The 27,874-nt window shown below is 50.1% G+C and overlaps 1 protein-coding gene across 1 annotated transcript in view; it reads right to left on the bottom strand.

Moving 5' to 3' along the window:
• The window catches only part of Csmd2 (CUB and Sushi multiple domains 2), a 551,269-nt gene that overhangs the window by 341,423 nt on the left and 181,972 nt on the right, over nucleotides 1–27,874 (bottom strand). Inside the window, exon 4 of the mRNA XM_038333470.1 lies at nucleotides 10,030–10,224. Within this exon, the coding sequence (XP_038189398.1) occupies nucleotides 10,030–10,224 (195 nt within the window). The remainder of the gene's footprint in view (nucleotides 1–10,029; nucleotides 10,225–27,874) is intronic.

Here is a 27,874-nt window from a genome sequence, read left to right on the forward strand (position 1 = left end):
AGACTACACAGGAAACTGAAGATCAGAGAGGTTAAGTTACGTTGTCAAGACCACACAGTAAGTGGCTAGGTCAGGGTTCTAGCTCAGCAGTCTCGATACCAGGACAGCAGTCTCCTCTACACTAAAGACCCTTCCATTTTGACAGTGGCTTGCTCTTGCTAGGTCCTTGGAAGACTTTCAAACGTCCCAGCATCAGTCAGGGACTCGTGGACCATCCTGAAAGTAGGAACCAGGTCTCAAAGAACCCTTAGACCAGAGCCACCTGTGCACTCAAAGAATTTGTCATTCCTCCTCCGCCCTGGGCTCCTCTGACCCGCCGGCTCTGGAACCTTCCCGTTGTGATTGAAGATGGCGGTAAAAGCTGTTTGGAGATTTCCCCACACTTTCAAGATGACATCGTATTTCACAGTTACAACTTTGGAGTCGTAAAATACGACCTTCAGCTGATGCCCAAGCCTTAAAATATTCATCTACGCTTTCTCCTCTGGCAGTGGGGCCTCCTGCGCTGCCATCAAGTCATGCGTCCCGGGTGCAGGTGCGCCATGCTGTTATTTGTCTTCCCAAGCTTATGACTTTATTTATGATTGGCTTTAGCTTCTCCTGAAGTCTCTCCAATTAACTATAATTTCAGAAAGCCATCCCTCTGTCCCTTCTGCCCCTGTAAGCTGTAAACTGCTCAGTGACTCACAGTGCAGGAAAGAATGAGAAGAACAAGGAAGAAGGGTGCGAGGCCTCCCTCTTGAGCACCCTGAGGTGTCTGGGAGCCATAGGGTCCTGGCCTAAGAGTCACAGCTTTAAGGATCTTTCTAGAATCAGACCTTCCCCATCATATGCTTTCAAATATCCCCATAACTAATTATGCAGATTCTGTCTATCTCCTCCCGCTCAGGGCCCTTGGCCTCAAAGGAATGACAGTGCCACACACTTTGGAGTGAAGTCACTATCCTCAAACCCCAGAGTGAATCAGAAGCAGCCAGGCTCAGACTCCCTGAAAGCACAGGCCCAAGGCGGGCACATAGGGGAGAGTCAGCAACCCGAAACCTCTTGAGGATTAAAATGTGTGTGTGTGCGCGCGTGCGCGCGCGCGCACACACACACACACACACACACACTCCTTTCCCAACTATGCTTAGAAACCTGGAACACCGTCCCCATCCCCCAACCCCAAACTGAGGTGCATGGGCACTGTCTCCTAACAAAGCAGTTGGCCAGTCTCACCTGAAATTAGGGGTAAGGTGATGATCTAGTCTGAACTGACTTTAGGTACCTTTGCAGTAAGGCGTCCAGTGTCCTCGGAATGAATCTTTAGGGGAAAACCCTATTTGCCATCCTATGTCCATACATGAGTGGGCATGCCCACGATTAAAGCCAGATGCATCATGGGAAAAGGAATGCACAGTGAGCTAAGGCTTACATAGCCCTAGTCTGTCATTCAAAACAACAAAAAGACCACTTATTCCATGCCCTTTTCCTCCTGGACCCACAGATGGAAGCTTTGGGTACTAACCAGAGGCTCATGAGAATAGTGCCATTAGCCACCAGATTCTTTCCACAGTGTCCCCTCATCTGGGCCTCCTGAGGGGAGAGTGACATTCATCCTTGTTGGTGCAGTTTCACAAGATAATTTTCAAAAGGCTTATGTTGAACTCTTGGCCCCAAGGAGGAGAGCCTGTCATCAAGAGGTGACAGGATTCTAAGGGCCCCGCCTTCCTCCATGGATTAACCCATTAATGGGTTCATAATTTGACAGAAACTTCTGGAGTTGGGGCGCAGTTGGAGGAAATAGGTTGCTGGAGGTGTGCCCTTTGAGGCCATCTGTTGACCTGTGAACCCATCTTCTCTTAGCGCTTCCTGGATATCTGCGGTGAGCAGCCTCCTCCACACATGCCCGCTGCCATGTTCTGCCTCCTCTGGAGCCCAAGGCAAGGGAGCCAGCTGACCTTAGCCCTGAGCTAATGAAACCACAAGCCGAGACAAATCCCTCCACCTATTTAGTATTTTCTCTCATGGGTTCGTCACAGTGGTGGAAATCTGACCAATGCAGTCTGGAACGGGGAGTTGTTCTTTGTGGAGTGTCCCTCCTGGGCTAGGCTGTGCACTGCACACCCCCACGCCACTTAGGAAGTCTGCCGTGTCACCCCTGGGATGGTTAGGGTCAACTGTCAACTTGACAGAAACCAGAATCACCTGGGAGATGGGGCCTCTGGGCATGTGTGGTGGGGCTTCTCTTGACTGTGTCCATTGATTGTGTGAAGACTGCCCACTGTAGGCGGCTCCATTCCCTGGCTGGGATCCTGGTAAGAGGACACAGGGGATTAAGCACCATGGTTCGTCTCTCTTTTCCTAACAGTGGATGCAATGTGGCCCAGCTGCTTCCGAGCACCTGCGACCTTGACTTCCCTGTTCTGGCTGACCTCAGGCCCTTGAACTCAGGCCAGAAGAAATACTTTCTCCTATCAGCTGTTTTGATCTGAGTGTCCTGTCACAGCCACTAACAAGAAACTTTGGCAAGCTCCATGTTTCAGATGAGGAAACGGAGGCTGAGTTTAAAACAGCCCCAAAGTTATAGCTACCTATGCCAGAGCCAGAATTTGAACCCGGGACTCCCAGGCTTCATAGCTGCCCCCGTCCACACTGGTTTCTCTGCCTCACGAGCCTCGCTGAGCCATGCCTGATCCAACTGCGCTCAGGCAGATACGCTAGGCGTCCTGGCACTCCCCTCCCCAACACGCAGAGGGCCCAGCTCTCAAGCCCTGCACCAGCAAGGGGAAGGAGCTTCACCATCAATGTGTTGCTGTGATTGTGAGTCTCCCGCTGAGGTCACTAGATGGTCAACATCCTTGCCCATGGCGGGCAGTGGTGGTCAAGACCATAGGCAGCGGGAGCACAGCCGTGGGCTGTCTCAAGTGTCATTACCTCTTACTATCCCACAAGCAGAGCCACCCTCCTGTCTCTCCACGCCTTGGCCCCTTCATTCCCAGCAGGGGCTGGCAACACCATGGCCTCTTTAGGCTTCTGTAAGGATTAAATTAGACAAAGCCGGGCCAGCATGTCAATCAACACTGGCCAGCAGTGTCTGCGGCATAGAGCCGCGGCAGTAGCTGGAACAAAGCCCTCTGCCGGAAGCATCTATAAGCAGAATCTCGGTTCAGTTTGAACTTCGTAGTGCCATTATTCCCAATGACTGCTGGGAAAATGGGCACAGGGAGACTGAGGGATGAGCCCAAAGCCTCGTAGCAAATTGGTACAAATGACAAGGCGCAGACCCAGAAGAAGGAATGTGACTTCAGACCCCACACCGTGACTTGTCCTGTTCCAGGTCGACTGTAAGAGCCGCAGCTGCACCGTTCAGGCTCAGCTACTCCCAGTCCACACTGTAATTTTTACCCCAGCTGCAAACTGTTCGATTTGATTGACAGTCACAGCAGGCCCCATGGATGGTACCTGGGTCCCCTACTATCTGCACTACTATCTGGGACATCTGACTCCTCCCCGTCAGTCCTTGCTGCATAGTCGTGGCTAGCTCAGGACACCTTTGGCTGCAGAAAGAGCATCCCCATATCGCTGGCTCACAAGCACCCTCAAATTTTACCTTAAGGAATCTAATTCTTGAGCATCTGGAGGGCACAGACCCCTGCCCCTGTCCTGGACACCCTCGACTTGCCCATCACCATCCCCATCTGGCCAGCACTTTAGGGAGAGCTTTCTTTCCAATCTCAAATCTTTGCTTATTAGCAAGGCCTATGATTTATACCCTAAACTGAGACCCAGATCCTATATGTCTTCTACCTGGGTCTATTGTATCAGCCCCAGTGAGCTACAGGTAGCCACAGGTAGAGGCAGCAGCTACCTCCTAACTGTCTCCCCTATGTTCCCTGCCCAAATACAGTGCCTCTCCTTCTTGTATCCAGACGGAATGTGTGTGCATGTGTATGAGTCTATGTGTGTATATTTGTGTGAACATGTGTGTGTTCTAGTGTGTGTAGGCTCATGTAGAGGCCAGAGGTCAAAGTTGGAGTCTTCCTCAATCTTATTTATTTTTATTTTTTGATACAGGATTTTTCAATGAACCTGGAGCTTATCAATTTGCTAAATGGTTGATAGTGAGTCCCCGGGATCCCTCTGCCTTCTCAGCTCTGGGATTAAAGGTGCAAGCTGCTTGGCCCAGCTTTCACACAGGTTCTGGGATCAAACTGGAGTCCTCATGCTTCCCCAGGACACAGTTCACCCACTGAGTCATCTCCCTGCCCCCAGCCCTGGGGCCCTTCTTTAGAAGTAAGTTGAATTGAACCTGCTTGTCACGTAAAGCCCCACCACCACCACGGCTGCCTTCTGAATTTTGACCTCAACCCCACCTTCTCACCCTGCTTCTCACAATGCTGCCCTCCCCACTCCCATGTTGCCCCAGAAGTCTGTCTTCTGTTCCTTTAACAGGCTCTTTTCTAAGTCCGTCTCTATACTTGCTACCCCTTTTGTTGGAATGTTCTTCCCCAGTCTGTACTTAACAGGCTCCTTCTTGTCATTCAGGACTCAGTTTACCTGCCACCTCCTGAGAGCCCTCTCCTGAAGCACCCCCCCCCCAAAGGTCCAGCTTCATCCACCTAAAGGGGCCTTCCTAGTTCTCATCCCTGTCTGACCTTACTTGATGGAGGACCAGTTTCCGTTTTCTGACTATCGGGATGTAAACGCTGTGAGCTCACAGGCTTTGAGTTTGCTTCAGTCATCACGGTAGCTTTCTGTATCTAGACCAACACCTCCCATAATAAGCAGTTAACTAATGATGCTAGATGGCCCACAATAGGCAGGTGATGAATGACGTCTCGTTGGTACACAATATGCAGACGCTTAACAGAAAGTTGTCAGATCACCGAGGGAATGAGTGGGGATTAGTGATTAGCCCTGTAAGGCTCTTGCTAACATACCAACTTTAGGGCTCAGAGAGGTTTAGCTGCCTTCTAGTGACCACACAGCTCTAGATGCTGTTCCTAGGACCTGTCTGATTCCAAGCACTGCTGCATTTTACAGTCTACAGGGACTGACCCCTTGGGCCTAGAATTGCCTACTGCAGCTTGAAGTCTATTGTCCAAACTGCTGGCTGAATGCCCGTCCCCTGGAGGTCTGGTGGCAGAGGGCAGTGCTTGTCCTGACTCTTCAAGGAAAAGCCCATCTTGCTCCAGCCAGTTTCTCCCAGTCACGTGCTTCTTGTCCCCTGTGCATCTGAAATCCCTCCCCCCCGCCGCCCTTCCTAGCTAGAGCTGTCTCTGATGCTCCTCCAAGTCAGAGGCCGGCTGCTGTAACACCCATGGTCTTCCTCGCTAGGGATCAAAGACCTTCCACCATGCTGGGTCTCTTAGGGACTTCTGCCTAGAGTGGCAGATCAAGGGACACCACGGGCCTGGCCTTCTGCTCTCTGCTAGCTGGACAGAACCCAGATGGGCCAGGAGCCTCAGAAGGAGGGATCCTTGGAAGTCAGCTTTAGGACGGCTGTGCCTGGAACCCCAGCTGCTCCATAGCCCACCTCGGCCTGTGCTCTGACTTGCACCCTGACCCCAACCCCCATTTCAGTGGACAGATCAGGGCTTTTGAGTCTGCTTGGGGAGCTTTGGCCATGTGTCCCACAGAGAGCTCCCTCTTCGGGTGCATGCATTCTGGACACTAGTGCTAAACAAAGCCTATCCAGGCTGCTGCACATACAGTAAATACTTGCAGACAGCTTTCCATTGGGGAGACTAATCTCATGAGATCAGCCCTGGAGAGTCCTGTGTGGGAGGCTCCTTCCTGAGCATAAACCAGCATGCTGGTCCCACTGTGGCACCTGGCCTGCTCTGGGCAACCGGTGAGCACTTTTGCTCCAGGAAGACTTGACCTTCTGAGAAGAACAGCCTAAAAAATCATTTTCAGATGAGCATTTATATCCTGAAAATGCATGAATAGAGGCAGAACTCTTGGGGTAAGAGGGAAGCCCAGAATTCTGAGATGAGGAAGCAACCGCATCTCAGCCCCACACATAGCCAGAAGCCTCTGCCTTGAGATTTTCTTCTAGGTATAGACGGAGACATTTCCCCTGTGGTTCACATGGGAGCCCCTTCAGAGGAGACCGAACAGCGGGAGACAAGTTGGTCTGGGGTTCTTTCTAGTAAGGTCTTGTGCTCCATGTTAAAGGCACAGACATTGTCAGAGTCAGCGGCAAAGAGCTCCTGGGGTGAGCGATGAGGATCCTTCAGACCTGTGCCGTCCATGGCGGGAGAGGATGGAAGGGAGAGCGTGTAGGTGGGGCAGGTAGGTGGCGGTCTACAAAGGGACACCTGCATTGCGAGGGGCCATAGCAGATGACCAAGTGTGGAGCTGCAGGAGTGGGAGGAGACCAGGGGAGTTCTAGATGTGACACACTCATGGACTACAGACGGGGTGTGGCTGCTGTCAGCAGCGTCAGCTGGCACTCACTGCTCCCACGGCGGGACACATTGACACTGGATAGTGGTGGCCTAATCAGACCTGGCTCTCATCACTACCGCTGCTACTGGGGTTTGCAAGGAGACAATTTAGCAGCCAGCTCTAGTTTCTTTGAGGGGGGTGGTTTTTAAAAGGCCACTCTATGCCTTAGGGGAGAGGGGAGTATTAGAGAATTTAAAATCAGGAGGGGAGGGGAACCAGGGCTTTTGTGCTTAGAGAGTAGATAGAAGTCCTGAACCAAGGCCGCATTACAGGGAGCCTCCAAGCAGAAAGAGTTGGAGAAAGAAGAGAAGGCCAGCATCTTGTGTCTTTTAGGCGAAGCATTGCCACCAAGTAAGAGCAGAGAGAAGTACCAGGGAGGCCAGGCCACAGGCCTCAGGATCAGTCACCTGTTTGTGGTAACTCATTTGCTGTGCAGGGATGGACGGTCCCAGCATCTTCAGTGAAGGATTTGGTCCTGCAAATGCCTCTGGGTCTCTGCTCACTGAGATTTAGAGGGCGTGGGTTTACAGAGGCAGGAGAGTCCAGAAAAAAAGTGCCAAGTTCCCATGCTACTTGCCAGAGTGGAAGCAGGGCTGGGAGTTAGGCGAGAGGGAAGGTGAGGAAGAATTCCAGAAGGTGTAGACAAATATGAGCTCTGAATACAAGACTTGGATTACATGTGTATTTAGTTTCTGTCGTGGACCAAAGGGTGCAATGTCTGTAGTGCTTAAGAAAGGACTGTGCTTCCTGGATTACAACTGAGACATGCAATTTCATTTACTTCTCCATTTCCTGTTCTAGTACTATGTCACATTTCTGACACATCCCTCCGAATATGAGTATGTGAAGGGTGACATCCCCAGGGCCGAGTATGGGTAGAGGTGGTACAACAAAGGCCAAATGCACATGGGACCAGGCCACATAAGGCCACACATCTGTGTGAGAGATCCAAGGTCAGACCCAATCAACTTGGTCTTTCTTGCTAAGCTCCTAAAAAGATGGAGATCCTGGGATAGACAGGGGACCTAAGAAGATGGGGGCAGCCGTGCTAGTCCCATGGGCTCTGTCAGGAAAGGCCAACACCACTGAGGCCAGTTCTCTTAGAGGAATAAGCAAGCATGAGGCAGTGGCAACTTGGGTTGACTGGTAGCTTGCCTCTTAGAAGACAGACTCCAGCAGGAGAGGGTGCTGGGATCAATTGATGATGTCTTGTCATGTGAGTGGGGAGAAGGGAACAGGTATGTGTGCCAGGTAATTTTCATCCATGCCGCTGAGAATAAACTGTGCAGATGGAGGGAGGCGAGAGCGGATTGGCCCTGGGGCTAGTCTTTCGAGAGGAGAGATTCACCAGAGAGGAGACTCCGACTTGAAGCAGGAGAGCTACCTGCAGATACGTCTTAACTGCCAGCAGAGCTCCCACACAAGCATCTGTGGGTTCTGGCTCTATGATATTTGAAGACGAGGGTTTAGGAAGAAAAGAGTAGCCAGGCATGCAAAAGACCATCAGAAAGGCAGGCAGTCTCAGGGCCAGAACAATTCCCATTTGACTGGGGCAACATGGTGTGGGAACGGTGTACAGGGCTACCCTGCAGTGGAGAAACTGGGAGGTCAGGATAGGTTGCAAGCCTGGCAGTAATTTCAGGAGCTAAGCTTGGGGCAGTAGGAGGGGAGAGCACAGACGCTGTGGGTGATGCCACCCCTGGCCAGGTGGTCCTCGGTGGTGTAAGAAAAAAGCCTGAGTAAGCCATGAAGAGAAAGCCAGTAAGCAGCATTCCTCCAGGGACTCGGCTCAGTCTGTGCCTTGAGTTCCTGCTTTGGCTTCCCCGGTGATGGACTGTAAACTCTAAGCCAAATAAATGCGTTCTTCTCCAAGTTGCTTTTGGTCATGGTGTTTTATCACAGCAATAGAAAGTGAGTTAAGATATACATTCTTTTGAAGAACTAAGAAAACATCACCTACAGGCATAATGCCAACCCAGGCACAAGCTTTAATATAGAAACAGACCAATATACAATGGAAGATGATGAGGTGTGACAGGTGATTTTGATTGACAGAGTGACAAGCTTTGAAATCACCTAGAAGACACACCTCTGGCCATGTCTATGAGGGCTTTCCCACATATCTATGAGAGCTTTTCCAGAGATATTTTATCAAGCAGGGAAACTCATCCTGAGTATGGACACTCACATCCCATGACTTGGGGTCCCACACTGACTAAAAAGAGAAAACACCAGCACTCATCTCTTTCTGCAATCTGACTGCAGACACAATGAGCTGTCTTATGCCTCTGTAACCATGACGTCCCCGCCATGATAGATTGTATCCTCTCAGACTAGAAGATCAAATAGGCCTTGTTATGTACATTGCTTTTGTCAGCTTATTTTGCCATAGAAATGAGCGAAGTAACAACATGGAAGGCGGTGCACACACGCCATGACGGAAGGTGGTGCACACACGCCATGACAGAGGGTAGTGAACACACGCCATGACAGAAGGCGGTGCACACACACCATGATGGAGGGTGGTGCACACACACCATGACGGAGGGTGGTGCACACACGCCATGACACACACCATGATGGAGGGTGGCGCACACACACCATGACAGAGGGTAGTGCACACACACCATGACAGAAGGCGGTGCACACACACCATGACGGAGGGTAGTGCACACATGCCATGTCGGAGGGTGGTGCACACACACCATGACAGAGGGTAGTGCACACACGCCATGACGGAAGGCGGTGCACACACACCATGACGGAAGGCGGCGCACACACGCCATGATGGAAGGTGGTGCACACACACCATGACAGAGGGTAGTGCACACACACCGTGATGGAAGGCAAGGCTCTCACACTATGGTTGAAATGCGTAGATTTTGTTTTGTTTCCCCTCTTTCCTTTTCTCTGTATTTTCTAAGCTCTTAAAAAAGATCGTGTATTACTTATTATCAAATAGGAATGATTGACACTTATTTGGCTTTGGAGTGGGGTGGAACAATAAAGAATAGCAGGATGACTGATGTCTTGGCTTGCTGGGGACTGAGTGGGCTTCCTAGTACATGAAGCTTTCAAAACTAAACACAGGATATCCTAGGTAAATGAGGATATTGGTCACTCGAGCTGTGAAACATGTTAGTTTGGAGGGTAGTGAGAGGCTGGAAGGAGGGAATTTTTGAGTTGGGAGAAAAGTTAAACTTACAGGTGAAAAAGGAAGAGCACCAGCACCAGGCCAGTAGACATCTTCTGGGGAGTGCTGATTAACAGCGACAGTGTCTAACGCAACAGAAGCAGACACTTCCTCTGAGACAGGACCAGTGTGCCGGGTACAATGGTACAGTAAATTTCTTACTACGGGAGCAACCTGGGGAATGTAAATCCAAGGACTAGGAAGTCAGGTGGGGCTGAGGAGCCTGGGGGAACAGCTGGCGACCCAGAGACCTTCAGTGTTCCTGGATTTGAGATTCCCACAAAACAGAAACCCTTCCTCACTGGGTGAAGTGCAACTCAGTCCAGAGACAGATCCCACTAGAAGTTGGGTCTCCCCTCCCAGCCTCCACAAGCTCCCACAGGCCCCCTTTAGTGACCTACCTCTGCAGGAAGGCAGAGGAAAGTCCCACGTGGCGCTGTTCTCGGAACTGGCATGGCAGGTGAGCACCGCGTGACCCTCCAGAAAGAAGCCAGGGTTGCAGCTGTAGCGGACTTTGTCACCCAGGTTGAAGGTGGAGCCTTGCTGGACACCGTTGGGCAGCCTCCCTGGGTTCCCACAAGTGTGGCTTGGGAGAACTGCGAGGAGAGAAAGATGAGACCGGTGAGCTGCACTTAGCCTACACTCCTTAGACCCTAGCAACTCCCCTTGGGCCAGGGCAGCTGTCTGGATCTCATGTCTTCTCTGGATGGGACCGGCCACTACTGACCGGCTCTCCTCTCTTAGCTGCCGATCACTGAAGAACGGGTTACGTGTAAGAGGTCACAGGTTGAGGATTTCTCTTCGAACCCCCAAATGTTCTGTTTGTCCATGTGCCGCACTGGGTGTGAGTTACAGCCATCCTCATTACTAAAGAAGAGAGCTTCCCCCTGGGAGGGGGGCACACTAACCTCTTAAGCATAGCTGCCTTGATTCAGAACCTACACAAGAGTCAGAGTATAGTTCTTCTTGATGCTCTTTAAGTCTGGTGTCCCTTCCTTTGTGACTGCCACTCTACCAATGGTGGAGGTTTCTGTGGTAGAGCAGGGGCAGGGAGTTAAAGGGACTGGTTAAGGTTGGGCCAAGCACAGAGGAGGGAAGACGGACTTGAATTCTCGTGTCCTCAGCCGAGCTGGGAGCAGGCTGTATGGTATGCAGCTGGGGCCAGAACAATCACAGCACCTGTGTGTGTCCTTTCATTATCCAAAGCCAATGGCCTTGAGGAGGGCGCAAGAGCATCCTGACCTGTCACTCTTACGGGGAGGATGCAGCACTTCTAGGCCTGTGTGTCTCCTATTTTCCCCTGACCCAAAGGCCACTGCTCCCCTCCGCCCCATCCCAGCATTGCAGGATTGCAGCACAGAGCAATGACCAGGGACATCAGCTTGACAAACAGGATCACTATTCAGGTTTTCTCTATGAAGCTCCGCTCTCCCCTTGCTACCAATAGGAAGCCACCCCTGAGAAGCCTGTCACAGACTGATGGAACGAGTGCAGACTCCAGAACCTCAGTGGAGCCCTGATGAAATCCCCGAACTGTTCTGTGACTCAGTTTCCCCACTGGCTAAGCGGACATTGCTACAACACCTTCCCGAAAGGGTCATGGTGACTATTCACTCGAGCTCAGGAACTCAAAGGACTCAGAACAAAGCCTGGCACACACATTAACTACAACTCAAGTGAATCTAACATTCAGCCCCTTAGGAGGTACAGGCACCATTAAAGATGGCCTACCTGCTATGGTAGAAGACAGACCAGGCAGGGGGCTCAGAGGTGACTTTCTGAAAAGATCACACCTTTGCTCAACTCTGAGATTAGCAAGAATTATCAAGGTCAAAGGTGTTTCAGGCAGATGGAACAGAGATGCTAAGGCCCTAAAAAGATAACGTAGGGGTCAATGTCTCGGAGTGGGCAACCATGAGGTAACTGGAGAAGAGTGGGCTGGATCCCTGGTCTCTCTAAAGCCCTTGCAGCATCTGCTTCCTGCCCACTCTGCTGTTGGTGCTTGTCTTCTAAACCCTCTCCGCCAGGCTCAACAATCTCAGCAATCTACAGGGCAGACTTCTCCAATTTCTTCCTCTCCTCCCAGCTCCCCTCTTCCTTCCTTTCTGTGAGGACGCAGCTCCATGCAGAGGGAAACGGCAGGCTTTGGAGTTATTCTGGTCTGGGTCTGAAGCCAGGTGCCGCCACTGTGTCCTGTGTGACTTTGAGTCCCATGGGATCTTTGAGTCTCATTTCCCCCAACACATCTGGTGGTTGGGGGTTCATTCATAAAAGCTACACACTTGCTACACTGTCATCCTACTGGGCTGCAGGACTGGGAGGACAGTGGCCAGGGCTAGTTCACATGTGTACCCTGGAGACTAACAGACTTAAAGGGACATACTTGTGTCAATAATTAGTGGTTGAAGCTATTCATTCATGTATCAGCTCATTTGTGCAACAGAAGTTTATCGTGGGCCGACTGTGCTCAGCGCTTGGAGTATAGCCATCTGGGTAGAATAGGACCCCATCCTCAGAGGCTTGCTTTGCAAAAATGTTAAGGATCCAAGCATTCTCTCTCTCTGGCATGTCAGATGGCGCAGGTGAAAGGATTTGCTTCCGCTACTCTGTCAGCTGGCTCTGGTTAGTATTTCTCATGAGCTGCTATGGCTCACTCGTTGTCTCCCATGATCGTCTCTTGTTGGATCACCGAATAAATGTGTGCCACAACCCTCTGCTGCTAGCTCACTGGATGTTTCCCACAATCCCTTGCTGCTGGCTTTGTTTTCCCATGATTCCTCACTGTTAACCCATGGTTTGTTTTCTATGATCCTCTGTCGTTGGCTCAGTTGTATTTCTTATGATGCCCTGCAGGTGGTTCTCTGAACATTTCCCAGGATGCCTAGCTATTGGCTCAGCTCTACTTTTTATGGTGAGCACAACACATTGCTGGCACATTGAGAATTTCCCATAATTCCTTACTGCCGGTTCATCCAGCCTTTCCCAAGACGCCCTGCTGCTGGCTCAGTTTTATTTCCCATGATGCCCTACTCCGGACTCACCCAATCTTTCTCCTGGTGCCCTGCTGCTGGCTTACAGCACAGACAATGAGGTGATATGTGTGTGAGAGCTGGGAGTGGAGGGGGCCAGGTAAACATTTAGAGAAGAAAGCAAGCTAAGGTGAGGGGAGGGAACCAATGGCAAACAGGCTGAGAACTGGTGTAGAACTAACGTTTCATTTGCCGCAACAAGACGCAAAGACCCAATTTAATTAAATTACTAATGTCAAATTTTTAATGAACCTGCTTCTGCTTTGGGCTTTCTTCCTTTGAAATTAATGACTGGAACGTCACTATAAATAAAAGTTGATTCTTTTTTTTTTTTTTTTTTTAAAGTCCCTCTCAAATGCTTGCTGCTCCTTACTTAATGAGCTGTTCTTAATCAGCCCGCTCTGAAGTGGGTTTCAGCTGGGACCAGGCTGTAATGAATAGGTCCACTCCTCATGTTACCTCTTTAATCCCAATCTCTGATCCAGATAGGTCACACAGTGAAGGGAGAGTGAGCTGTCTTGGGGCTCGGAGAGAGCGGGGTTCAAATCCAGTTCCTTCACTTTGGACAGGATGAACCAAACTGTACCCCTCGTCTCTCTGGATTTCCATTTAAATGGGTCAGTTTTTCTCTTCTAAAGGACATGCTAGCCAACAGGGCTGATGGCGTAGCAAAGTGACACCAGGGACTAACAAATACATTCTATATTGGCATTGCTGCATAGGTAGAGGACACAAGGTCACAGTGAGGAAGCCTTGCCTGGGTGGGTGGGGGTGGGGATTGTCTTTCCTTCCCTCTTCCCACTTTTTCTGGCTGCAGGCAACCTCTGGGGTTCTTAGTGCACAGATGTGTCCCTCTAGTTGTCCTACCATGTATGCTGCCCTTCTGCTACATCTCTGTGTCCTGTGCTGGATAGGGTACACGCTTATGATCCCACCGTGAAGTCATCTTCCGCAAAGACTATTCCCAAAGGCCACATTTGCAGGTTCCGGGGACTAACTCTTCAACAGATTTTTGGACACAATGCAGTTTAACACACAGTAGGGCTGTCATGGAGGCATTGAGTGCTAGGCATGCTTCTGGGCCCATGGAACAAGTTTACTTAACCTACCAAAGGAAGTTATGGGGCACGTGTGTGTTGTTCCCTCTTTACAGACGACAATGCTGCTGCAGAGAGGAGAAGCAGCTTGCTTGGTCAAGGCCATGCAGCTAGCAAATGAAAGAGCCTGGTTGTGAAAAGGTAACATTCTTTCCAACAGAGGCATAAAATATGTTCCCTTTCTCCTGCATCCTTCCCGGGATGAGGACTGCAGACATTCGAGGCAATCACCCGAGAGTCTACATTTAATACTCTGATTTGTAAAAATTTAATGTACCCATCCTATACATTTGTCCCTAAATAATATCAAGAGTAATGTCTAAAGTCTAGTCTTTTATTGTGTGTCTGATGAAGGTCTTTGGACAGACGCAGATAACAGATAAGCCACAAAGTAATTTTTCCGAGGCACTGGGTTCCTTGATTTGTTTTGTTTTGTTTTCTGTGAGTTTTTCTGCATAGATATTATAACCATTCTTGCTCTCCTGTCTATAAAACTTCCCTTTGATTGCTTACAAAATCACGAGTGGAATATTTACATCCAACACAGCCCAGAACGGCATTGTTAAAGGCGTGCTTGGCATTGAAGAGTTCTGGTGTAGATTAGCGGTGGGGAACTCTGCCCTTCTATAACACCCAGCTCTTGCCAATCAACATAATGTGCTCTGTGATTGTATGACGATGGCTCTCTATGGTTGGATTACAGCTAGAACTACATCGTGCTAGGTTTATTTTTAATTTGAGACTTGGACTCCCATCCTATAATGAAGAGCCGCTTATGCTACCCATGAACACCCTCTGTATGTCTTGATGTCTTGCTACTATCAAGAAACTAGTCTTCATAGTCACATGACTTAAAGAGGCAAGATGGAGGGTAAAGAAGCTTGTCTTCCCACAGCCTCCAGCATGCAAGGAAGAAAGGAGGCTGTGGAAGAGATGAGTCTGCATCTAGGCAGGGTGGGCCTGGAGAAAGGGTGGAGAAAGAGAAGAGATCTGATTAGTGGCTTCATGCCCAGTCCTTCTGCCTCACCATGGTCTTTATCACCTTCACATCTGTTGTTTTAGCTGCTGGACTTTTGAATGGAACTCATTGCACACTTACCCATACCTTGCCTTGGCAAGGGTTTGCTTAGTCTCAAAAGAGCGGTCTCTAGTTCATCTCAGCCTTTCTGTTAGATCAGAGATCAGTATATGATACATTTGATATATATCATCACATATTCATAAAAAATTATAGACTATATATGTGACTTCTTTTCTTCCTCACTTTTCCCTTTCATATGCTCTTTGAGTCCTTGATTCCCTCTGCCTCTACCTCCAAAGTCTGAGATTATAGGTGTGCACTACCAGGCTCAAAGCAGTAACATATTTTAACATATAGTTTAATAAGTTTATATAACATCAAGTGTGAGCTATTATCTGCTGGGTCATCAAGATGACATGGTCACTGATTAACGGTGTCACCCTGCTACAAAGCATATTCCATGAGGATGGCATTTGGAGGCCTAATTTGTTCTCCATTGGGTGTCATAGACTAATGCTTGGTATGTAATAATTCTAATAAAACTTCACTAAATGGCTTAATGATCTTACCCAGTCCTCCCAACGACCTATGCACAGAGGCACTGTGACTCCTTGGTGAGGTTACCAGGGAACGTGGGGTACTGACCCCAGGCTAACAGGCCAAATGGCAGAGTACAGGGCTGCCCCTGTCAATGCCTGGCCCCTCATCCTACATGCTATTCCTGTGCCGATCATTCCACATGAAGCCCCGACATGCTGACCAGGGGCTCACACTGTCCTCTCAGGAAGAGCAAGGGTGACAATCGGGCCAGTGGACCTGGAGTTTGGTGTTGTTCATTTCCTGCTACCTGTCAATCGAACCAAGACAGAGGTGCCAAGGACCCCACAAATCAGTGGGCCTGTCCTGTCCTGTCCAGCAACCCCTGACCCTTGTCAGGCATGAGTCCTCCACCTTGAACCTGTTCTTATGACTCAAGCTGGTGATCTTTGCCTTCCTTGGCAATTAAGGTCACGGGTCTCAGAATCTCACAAAACCTTATGCTTGCACTGGGTCCTAAACCTCCTGAATAGAACAACTTCAGTTCCAGAAGACAGCAAAATGGGCCTGAGATTGATGGCAAGCAATGATAAGCTGTTGCCCTTTATTTTCTAGGCAGCCTGGCTTGAGGGAATCGCTGGGCTCTATCCTGGGCAGCAGACTCAGGACCTTTCAAACTAAATGCAGTTGCTGGCTTCTCCTCTGCAACATCCTGTTCTCTGAACATGATACCAGGCCTGCCATTCCTTCCTCATGTGAAATTTGACCATCTCTCCCCTGGATCTGTGTGACTGACTTCCCCACTACCAGACTCCCTGTTTCAGGTACCCTCTCCCCATTAGTGCCTCAGGGAGCACTGTAGAGTACCTCTCAGGGTGTGCCAGCAAAGGCTGGCCCTCTGACCTCCTGATGACTCATTAGAGAATAAATAATGATCTGGAAGAATAACACAGAGTAAAGGAAAAGAAAGGACCCTTTGGACACCTTTTCTTATTCTGAGGATAAAGCCAAATAGAGGTTCCCTCTGTGATCTGACCCCTGTAATGGCTCCCTCTGCAATCTGACCGCTGCAGCCATTTCTGCCTTCCTCCCTGCTCCTCATCTCATACCCACCATCACCACTATTCTAAAGAACAGGTACCCCAAACACTCTCCAATTCACCATCGAGCAAAGCGCATACTCATCCATCAAAACCCCAGTTAAACATCACTTCCTCTATGAAACATCAATCACCATCCTCTGTATCCTCAGTATAGCTAATTATGGTAGTCAATATTGTTATGTCTAGAATCAACTAAAACCCAAGTTCAGCACACCTAGGGGGGTTTTCTTCATTGGGTCATCTGAGGGGAAAAGACTCACCCGAAATCTGCCCACATAAATGACAAGGAAGAAGCTTTTTGCCTGCTTGCCCTCATTCTTGTTGACAAGTTCATCTATCCTGCTGCTGAAGCGTCCCTTGGCTGGTATTAGAACCCACCTCTTCAGGAGACCAGCAGATTTCTATGAATTCCTTGGGGATCCAGCACCAGATTGAGACTCCTGATACATCAGGTCTCATTGGACTGAACAACTTCTTGACTCTTGGCCTTTCCCATGAGAGACAGTCATTGTTGGACTACCCAGGCCACAATCTCTAAGCCATTCTAATAAATCCCTTTCGTATATATGTATGTATGTATGCATGTATGTATTTCTATCAGTTCTGTATCTTGAGAGAACCCCCATTAATACGATGTCTTACCATAAACCACAAAAATCCCTTAAGAGCATGTCTTCATAGAATAGAAAGTACTGTCCCTATGGTTGGCTGTGGTGACTGGCTTCCACAATCCTGGAACTCATGGCCCACTAACTAAGCTGGCTTCCTCTGTCACTTAACTCATCTTAGACTTACGTAAGTCCACACTGTAAGTGTTTGGAGCTTTCGGAGGCCTTCTGTGGAGTTTTGAGTACATGTCAATTCCTACATCACTCATTCTCATTCATGTATTCATTCATTCAAATTCCCTACAATGGAGTCTGCCTGTGAGTTTTCTTTACATGACTCTAGACTCCCAGAGAGGTAGTGATAGAGTTCTTTACACAGCTAGTATATGATTTACTGCCTGGCAACACAAGTATTATTGTGTGAATTAAGTATAAATAATTATACATTTTATAAATGAGAGAATCGTGTCATTTATATGCATATGTGTGCACATGTATGTACAAAATCTAATAAATATGACCTCTGCTGCAACGGCTCAGTTTCCTTTGGTGTGAAAGCTGGCAATTGGCACTACAGTCCAACCTTATTTTATTTATAAGAATAGGCCAGAGGACCCCTAGGCTGTAGACAGCTACCCCTGAAGGACCAATATTCATCCCAGCCTGTGCCTGGACTGGGGTATATGACTTGTATTCTCGCTGTTATGGCTCAGGTTGGGCTTAGAAATCCCATTTTAACTAAACACAGCAGAGGATCTAGAGAGTCAGTGAACCACAACCTAAAAAGCAGGAGGAGTCTCATGAGCTGGTGTAAGGCTCAGAGCTTCATCTGAACACTTTTTACACTTATTTGCTGGTGTGTGTATGTGTGTGTGTGTGTGTGTGTGTGTGTGTTTGTGATGCCTGGGGGTACAGATACTCACATGCCCTAAGACACATGTGGAGGTCAGAGAAGACCTTCAATAGTCATTTCTTTCTCCTTCCACTATGTGGGTTCCAGGCATTGAACTCAGGTCAGTGAGTTTGGTGTCAAGCATATTTACTAGCTGAGTCATGTCAGACTTCATCTGAACACACATCTTACATAGACAGAGATACTACAACTGTCTTCCTTCCACAGGTGAGGAGATTGAGGATCAGTGGGGGGCAGGGGAGGAAAGGGTGGAGCCCAAGACCACACAGTGGGTCCAGGTGAGGAGACTGAGAATCGGGGTGGGGGGTCGCGGGAGGATAGGGTGGAGCCCAAGGCCACACACAGCAGATCAGGACCAGGTTGGGCTTAAAACCTAAGCTGCTGACCTGGGTACTGCAGCCATTGTCATACACTGACTTTGACCTCCTGGGACTCATGCATTCCATGTTGCTGCCCCACATCGATAACTCTCTCCTTGGTCACTTCCCCTGGCCTAGCCTAGCAGGGACCTCATCTGTCACCTGACCAGTGAGGCCACAGAAGGCATCAGAACAGAATCCTCCATGCTTCCTCACCCTGTGTCCTCCTCTCTGTCACCTCTAATTCTCTAGGGACAGCACCAGAAACATCACAGGCCCCCGAACAGAGCTCCCAAATGAAACAATGGACAACCAGTGACAGTCACATAAACACAGCTGAGTTTTTAGCATGAATGGAATCCTCGCACTATCTGAGCTACGGGTATGGTGAACACGATTTGATCTTTGCAATGCAGATGTACTGCAGCATCTTATAGTCGAACTTGTCCATTGGCAACTGTGACCAGCGGGGCATAGTTCCTTATGCGTTGACATGCTCGATCTCTAGAAGAGCTGGGGCAGTTTCTTCAGGGGAAGGAGGAAAATGAACAGGGGAAAGAATCGGAGCTTGGCTCGGAAGAGTGCGCACCATGGGACTAGAAGAGCACCCTGGGCTGGGCCCAGGGACGGTGAGGTAAGGCAGGTTTCCAGGGAGGCCACCTCCTCCCCTGGTCACTCTACAGGGAAGCCGAGCTTTTATTGCTCAACTTTCCTTCACTCCACACGCTCATCCTTGGGACTGTGAAGTCTGTCTATGCATAAAGCTCACAAAGAAGTAGAATATAAGGGGATATGTTGTGGAATAATGCTAAATGCCAGCCAAGCAGCCACATGGGCATTCTGGGCCTAACGTCGTATCTGCAAGGTGAAGCTGAGATGACCAGTTAATCAAGTTGCAAGAGTTAGTTAGTAAGCATCCCGAGCTAATAGGCTAAGCAGTCTTGTAATTAATATAGTTTCTGCATGATTATTTTGGGTCTGAGTGGTCAGGAAACAAATAGGCAGCCTCTGACTACACAACTTTACCCTGAATCCTGCCCTTCTAAACCACGCAATAACACAGAGCGGGGGGATTCTCCCTATCATAGGAGACAAAATCAGAAAGGTTTGCCGGCTCTTCTCACATGCCCAAGCTGCCCTCAGTCATGCCTCTCCTGTCGTGGGGGGGGGGGGGGGTGAAGAGGGGCGTGGCTGTTGTTCTCACTAAGGAACCAGCCTCGAGGCTCAGCGCCCAAAGTGTCCCTCAAGAGGGCTAAAGATGGAATTCAGTGAGCAGTTTGAGTTCAAGAATCACAATGGAGGAAAAGACAGGCCTTGCTTTTTCTTGCCTGTTACTCCTTCTTTATTCAGTGTTCAGTGGCTTCTGCAAAGGCCTCATGGAGGCTCTGTGGCAGGTGGAGTTCCTGTGAGCCATCCTCATGGTCACAGGGGCAGGAGTTAGAACAGGCTCTACCCCGGTAAAACACATTCTATGAGGAGCCACCAATGACTTGCATATCTGCCCAGGCCTCCTTATGGTCTCATGCCACACACACAGATCCGTCCCCAGGGCACCCTTTCACTCATGAGTGTGCACACAATTGTGCACGCAGGGAAACAGACAAATGAAGAGGGAGTTGTTTTCTTCAGTTGGGGAGCCTCTTAGACATCACCTGTGTTGCAGTCAAAAGCCCCCCACCTGTGCTCACACGGACAGCCTTTATTAAAATGAACAAGAATTAATCTCTCTCCCCCTCTCTCCCCACCCCCATGACTAGTTAGGAAAAGTGAGAAGGGGATAAGACAGGGCAATGGGAGTGGGAATACAATCGCAGTCGATTATAAGCACATATAAAGTTGTTAAGAACAGACACATGCAGAACACAGTTACACACCTGCTCTCCCTCGCTACTCTAGTTTCTTCCCAACCTTACAGCACCAGGCTGTCATTTTCTCAAGGGATGTCAGATGTGTGTGCATGTGTGTGTGTGTGTGTGTGTGTGTGTGTGTATGTATGTGTGCATGGACATGCATGTGTGGTTCCATTTGAACCCTGGGGCTCATGCATGTTAGGCAGATGCCACCTGGAGCAATGCCTGCATCCCTTTCTCTTTCATGCACATACCTGATAAGAGACCCAAACCACCTCTCCCTGCATCCACAGAAGCAATCTGTGCTTACGTCATAGCGCTCTCCCTTCCTGCCCAGCCACCACACTTAATCCTCTTTCCTCACAGGTGTTTCTCCCACTAGAAGCCAGTGTCACGGCCCCCACACTCACAAGCCTGGCTGGAATGTGTCTGAGCTCTGGAATAGTCTGAAGATTCATACCAGACCCTAGGACCGCATCAAGTATTCATGGGCACATGCTGGGTCTGTAAGGGTCGGGTGACCATGAAGGTCACAGGTCTGAGAAGAGCTCTTCCATCCTAAAGCCCTGGGTTTGGATCCCATGCTCCCACTGCCAGGGACTCAGCAGTTACGACAGAATGGGAAGGGGAGCTCACGGTTCCGTTCAGATCCCAAATCTGCGATGTAAATAGCAAGTCGCTGCATCTCTCCGAATCTCAGCCTCGTCGTGACAACACAGGGACACCCCATGTTCAGCTCAGGGGACTGTGGTGAGCATTAAGTAAGACAGACCAGGCACAGTGTTTATCTCAGTGCCTGGCACCAAGTAAATGCTCAATAAATTTGGGCTGTGATTACATCTAAGTCCCTGGAGCTCCCTGGGAGATGCCAGGCCTCTGTCAGAGGGTGGAGCTGAAACAGAGAGAATGTGGACAGTGGCTGGGGAGAGCACTAGGCCCCAAGGCTGGTGTGGGCAGCTGTCCCTGCCACACAGGTGGTATCGCTTGGGTCTGCAATGCTTTCATGGAGCCAGGTGGGGACCTGTTGGTCTGAGGCTGCAAAGTCTCCTTTGGGCCTCAGAAGAGCAAGCACGTAGTCCCATTAACCTCAAGTGGCCAGGGAAACATGGACCAAAGATCATGATGGGACTTGTATATCAGGGCTCAGATTCCCTCCTGCCCTCTGCGGCTGCCTGGTGCTGCACCAGCTCTCCAGCAAGTGACTCCCAGCCCTGGGAATTGTGGAGAGAAATGAAGTAGCTATGTTTCCTGGAAGAAGCATTCAGTGCAGTCCTGGGAGAGAAGAGCTAGCATTCCAGGTAGAGCAGTTGGCCCTGACCCAGGAGCACAGAAGCCCCGTTGCATGCTTGCTTCCCAGCCCCCTGTCCCAAGGGTCATTGGCTCATTTGTGTTGCAGCCAAGCCCAGGACAAACCATCCTCTTGACCCCAGCCCCTTGCTACCTTCAGGCTCCTCCATTGTACATGACCTAAACCATCTCCCCCCCTGCTCCAGACCCACCTCCTCTTGCCAGCCACAAGCAGTCCTGCCTAGTGTGGCTGGATCTATAGGGCCCAAGGGCTAGATCCAGGAAGGCCTCTAACATTTGGGAACCAGAAATCTTTTGAGAAATGTTAAAAAACAAACGAACAAACAAAACAACAACAAAAAACTCTTCTTCAGTATTTGCAGGGTCTCTGAGCCAGGTCTGGCTTCCTCTTGCTTTTGCCCAGCTGGGCAGCCCAGAGCTAAACTCAGAACACTGAGGCCTAATGAGGACCTTGCATGGAGAACTCACTCTGGTCTCTGAGAGGAATGAATCGATTTCATTGACATTGTAGCCAGCTAGGATCATGTCAAAAATAAAAGTATGAACTGAGCCTCAGTGCTGGGTTCTTCCTGCAAATGAGCATCTATCGGCCAGAAGCAGAATCCCAGCATGGCTGTCTGTTGGGTGAGAACCCAAAGAGTCCTGCAGTCTCGATTTCTCAGAGAAGCTGCAGGGATCAAGTCAGATGGTCCAGACTGAACATCCCCAGGATGCTTGGCATGCATGAGTGACTGCTGCTGACTCCTGTGTCCCCTCGCCAGCTCTGCAGCACATGTAAAGATCCCGGGTCTACAGATGAGGAAACTAACAGCAGCATGAATTGTCTGGAATCAGAGCCACTCCACACTGCCATTCTTCCCACAGCCTGTGGATATGGATTGCCATGGAGACCTGCAGGCTCTGGGTGAGATCTGGTGAGGTATGCGGAAGTACTGTTCAGATGGCAGTCCTGTCGGGTGAACCCCGATCACACAGATTCCCACAGTACAGTCACGGTCAAGGCTGGGGTGAAAGATGAGGTAGGTGGGTGTCACACCAAAAGCAACTGAAGAGTCCATCCAGGATGAATGGGTGTGGTTTGTCTGTACCGAGGAATGCTGTTCGGATGTGAAAATGAAGGGCGTGCCTTCAAGTGTCACAGCAGAGCAGGACCCCAAAGATACCATGCCAAGTAAAACAAGCTTGTCACAGATACAGCTCCCATGGGGTTCCAGAAACTAGCCAGTTCCCTGACACAAGGGTCATGATGGTGGCTGCCAGTGTTGACTGGGAAGAATGGAGATGCTCTAGTGAGGACAACAGCCAGGGGTGACGACTGCACGGCCATGGGAATGTCCTTAGTGACCCTGAACATGAACCATGGGAATGTCCTTAGTGACCCTGAACAGGTGCTTTCAAATGGTTAGATTTTGTTATGGATATTTTACCATGTTGGAAAACCAAAACCAAAACTCTCAAAAGCAGAGGGTTAGAGAGTGGTCCCTGATCCCCACCAGTGGGTGAGCCCTGCCTCCCTCGCCCCACAGAGGAGTGCCCTGGTGAACCTGGCTGCTGAGCCACCCTGCCCAGCTCTCCACCTCCTCCCCCAGACTCATCATCGATTCCAGGATGATTCATCATCAAGGGGCTGCCGGAGACGCAATGTCAATTAAGAGCTCAGCTTGATTCTGTTTTATCTTCTTCTCCCCCATGAGGTGCTGCCTGAGCGGGGCGGGGCAGGAGTGTGCTGGGCTTTGTTGTGACTTGTCAAGCAAAAGCAGTGTCAGCTTCTGCACAGGAGGCTGAGTGGCGAGCACCCTGGGGTCTGGGCAAAGGATGCTCATTCCAGGATCCCTTTAAACTGGCCCCAAGAGCAGAATACCGAGGAGCCCATACCTTCCTAATTAGTCTCGCCATTTAACCTGGGTGAAGGGAGAAAGGCACCAAGCTTGGAAGCAAACAGGCCAAGCTTGAAATCTGCACCCCATTTCATAGCATTGCATGAGCCTCTTGCCGTCACGTGGCCTCCGTCCTTCCATCTGTAGAATGGGCACAATGGAAGCATCTGTGCTGTAGGTCACAGTTCGAACCAACAAAACAAAAATTGTGTACAGGGGGACTGAGGAGGTGGCTCGGAGGGTAAGAGTACTTGCTACATAAGCGTGAGGACCTGAGTTCGAATTCTCAGCGCTCCCACCAAAGGCTGGGCATGGCCACATGTGCTTCAGAAATCCCAGTGCTGTGGGGGACGGAGACAGGAGGATAACTGGAGCCTGCTGCCCCAGGTTCAGGGAGAGACAAGCAAGATACATGATGCCCTACTTTCTCTCTTCAGCGTGCACACAATCATGTTTTCCTGTACCCTTGTGTGTGCATCATATGCACACACACACATGAGCATGTATGCTCACACACAGTGATACAAAACATGCATAGAGCTTGACCCAGGTCAGTGTGTGGAACTGATGGTATCTTGTCCATGTCGCCAGCAGCAACAGCACCTGTCTTTGTTTCCACCGGGAACAAGTACCCGACTAAGCAACTGAAAGGGAGATCTGTGTTGGCTCACGGTTTGAGGGGATACAGTCCCATCCCATTGGGGAAAGAGCAGGGAAAGGCAGGTCCATGCTGGTGGGGTAGGACTGGTCTCTGCCTTGTGTCTACTCAAAACAGAAAGTGGATGGTATAGGAAGTGGGGCTGGGCTATTGGGTTCAAGCCCCCCTCCCCCAGTAACGCACTTCCTTCAGTAAGTCTCCACCTTCTAGAGAGTGCCACCATCCAGGGTCTAACACTTGTGCCTGTCAGGGAGCGGGTGGGGCCAATTCACATTCAGACATCATTTCTGAAGAGTTGCTTTTCTCAAGGAACCCCTGTCCCACAAACACAAGTGCTGGCCTTTGATTCACGTCCTGTTGTCACTCTCTTGAGGATAGTATTCCATTGGCTGGCACCAGACTAGACGCACAGGATGGGTAGGGATCAGTGGAGGGGAGGAAATGTCGCTGCTCAAGCTGGGACCCTACACCAGTGTTTGGTGGGGACTGCCCCCTAGCCAGTGCTGGTGTCATGGCTGCGCTCTCCTTCAGGCTGGGGACCTCTGCTTTTGGAAGTGAGGTGATGGGGCAGTCAAGCACACGAGGCCTGAGTTTTGGGGCCTGGCTCAAACCTAGCTTGGTCTCTTTCAACATAAGGGCCAAGACTTTTGTGTAGTTATAGTAAAATACATATCAAAGGCGACTTTGTCTCGTCTGCTTTGGTGCTCAGTTTTGTGGTGCCGACTATGTTTAGGTGGCCTCCATTCGTCCAGTAGCATCTCTAGGCTTCACTGGTCTCGGCTCTCCTCCCCCTCCCCCCGCTGGGGTGCTCATCGTTCTGCTTTCTCTTTCTCGGATGTCACTCTTTGAGCACCTCCTAAGAGTGAAATCACATAACATTTATCCTCGTAGGGGTAGCTCTGAGCTTTATCCACACTGTGGCAGGTATCTAGCCACCTCCAGCCACCCTTAAGTTAGGCAGTGTGGGTGACAGTCCAGCTCAGATAAACTCTCCAACCACCTTACTGCTCACACTAAATGGAGGAGGGTAGACAGGATTCATGGACCCGTGAGTGCCGGGTGTGGCACCAGGAGGCTGGGCGGAGAAGAGCTGGCAGGGTCACCACTCTGTTATCCCTGCCCCAGTGACACTCCTAAACTGAGAATGGTCCAGAAGCATCTCTTTTCCCTGACAAAATTCAAGCTAGTAGACCATCTGGCTGACCATGCTTGAATGCATACATCTTTTTAACTCCTGGTGGCCCAGGTCTATGGAGATTTATGTACCAGAACCCAACTATGCCTGCAATCGAGCTTCTCCCAGCAGCCAAGACTGGAAACGACACTTTAAACATGTCTCCCCCCTGCCAGTATCCCTCTGAAAGCTTTTCTAATGTCCTTTCCAATGAACCTGTCAACCCTACCCAAACCTAGAGTCTTCTTGGCTAACCTCTCTGGAACCTATGATCTTTTCTCACCTTGTTCCCACCATACAGGGGTCCCTTTATCCTGTTTCTCACACTCATGAGGTCAGTTCCTCAAGGCCTGCGTGGGTCACTTTTAACTGTCAACCTGACAGAGCTCAGAGTCACCTGTAAAGAGGGATTTCAATTAAGAAACTGCCCAACTGAGCAAACCAGTCTGTAGTCAGGTCTGTGATTGACGGATGGTGGATGTGGGAGGGACCCCAACCACCATGGGTGACGCCATCCCTAAGTAGGTAGGTACAAACTGTAGATAGCCAGGTCTGCGACTGTCTTGACGGATGGTGGATATCGGGGGGGGGGGGGGGGAGGGGCCCAGCCCACTGTGGGTAGTACCATCCCTAAGCAGGTAGGTACAAACTGTAGATAGCCAGGTCTGCGACTATCTTGATGGATGGTGGATATGGGAGGGGCCCAGCCCACTGTGGGTAGTACCATCCCTAAGCAGGTAGGTACAAACTGTAAATGACAGCCAGGTCTGCGACTATCTTGACGGATGGTGGATATGGGAGGGGCCCAGCCCACTGTGGGTAGTACCATCCCTAAGCAGGTAGGTACAAACTGTAGAAGAAAGCTAGTTGGTACTGAGCCTCCATGTTTTCTACTACAGATCCTGCCCTGACGTTTTGCAGGGATGGATTGTGACCTACAAGTGTAAGCTAAAATAAACCCTTTCTAGCCCTAAGTTGCCTTTGGTCACAGAGGCCTATACCAGTAACACAAATAGAGCAGGGACTCTGACCTTGCTCTATGGTACCCTCAGCCCAAACTTTGACTCAGATGTCTAGAGCCATCCCACTCCACACACATCCTACGGTCCTCTGCACAAGTTGTTTCTGCTTTAATTATTCACACAGCACCTTCCACAGCTCGCTAGCCCCCCCTTTTTATCTAGTGTCCATCATATGAGCAGGGACCCCATCCTGCGCACCGCTTCCCCTATACTCCGGAGCCACGGCTCACCCAGTCCGTGTGGGAGGAAATGACTGACAGGTCAGGATGAGACAGAACATGGGCAAAGCTCTTCGTATGGGGTCTGGCACTAAAGCCCACTAGATGGCAGTCACAGTGATCATCTTGTCATCCTTTGTCACCCTGGACTTCCTCCAGCCTCAGCCATCTGCAAGGTCAGCCCTGGGGTTAAGACTAGAGGCAAAATCATTAGTGTCCCAGACTGTATGTGTCCTGATGGGAGCTGGAAGCCATTAACGGGGCCTCATGGCTGATCGTGGCTGAGATTAACTTCTGAGGGTCCACACTGTCTTATCCCACCCTGTGGGGCTGAGGCTCCACGGCCGCTGCTGGAGAGGTCTGGGGAAAGTAGGGTAGGGAAGGACTAGGGTTCTAGACAGAAGACCGGAGCTGGTGACAGAGACAGCGGCTGAGAGCAGATGTTCTCGGAAGACTGACAGCGTCACCGCCATCTTAACCTGCCTGATTTTGATCCGGTTCTGAGTGGCGGGGACACAGAGCAGAACCCTGGTCCTACCGATGAGAGCATCCACTTACCAATGGGCCTTCGGCTCTCCTGGCATGCGCCTGTTGTCAGACCTTTTAACTCAGCCACAGAGTATGCGTGTGTTTGCACGGCTGCTCTGCGCCTGCAGATGCCACCCCGCAAAAATAATCAAACAGCTCTTTAAGTGATGCTCCATGCAGGGTTTCCATGGCAACGCTTTATGAAACAGCAGTGAGAACTTTGGTGGGCTCCTCTCTCCTCCCTTCCCCTCCCTGTCACAGGGATTCTCACTCCAAGAGGCTTCAGCAAAGGCCTGGGTCAGCTTGACTGTGGGACCTTAGGCTTATTACACACCCTCCCTCTGCCTCAGTTTCCTCCTTTGTACAATGCAGGTGCTAACCATGCATATCTAGGATTGCTTTGAGGATTAAACACAGGGATGTATGTTGTGAGGATGGTGGGTAGAATTCTAAGATGGCTTCTAAGAATCCCAGTCTTGAGTCCCACCCCTCAAACCCCTCTCTCTAGGTGTGCTGGCAGCCATGCTTATGATGAAGTGTCTCTCTCATGATTAGGCAAAGAGGAAGAAATCTTTGCACATGTAATTCAGCCCCCCCCCTTCTTGTTGGTGACTCTGAATTAATGGGGAGGGAAGTTGTCCCACATGGGCCTGACCCAATCTAGCTAAGCCCCAATGGGTCAGAGGGCAGACATCCAAAGGGATAAAGGATTCTTCTGTCTGCTGACCTTGAAGAAGCAAGTTGCTGTGATTCAAATTGGTCCACCAACTGAGGCAGTGTGCCTGTTCTAATGGGACCTCACCAAATCCAGCTGGACCGGGTCTGAACGAGCATGTGATCAAACTGGACTTTCTGATTGTGGCTGACAATGGGGGCTGACTGAGAAGCCATTGATAAAGGCACTGGGACTTGTTTTTACGGCATTTTCCGGGTTTGTGGGACCC

Source organism: Arvicola amphibius, chromosome 6, assembly GCF_903992535.2.
Source record: "Arvicola amphibius chromosome 6, mArvAmp1.2, whole genome shotgun sequence".
NCBI lineage: Eukaryota > Metazoa > Chordata > Mammalia > Rodentia > Cricetidae > Arvicola > Arvicola amphibius.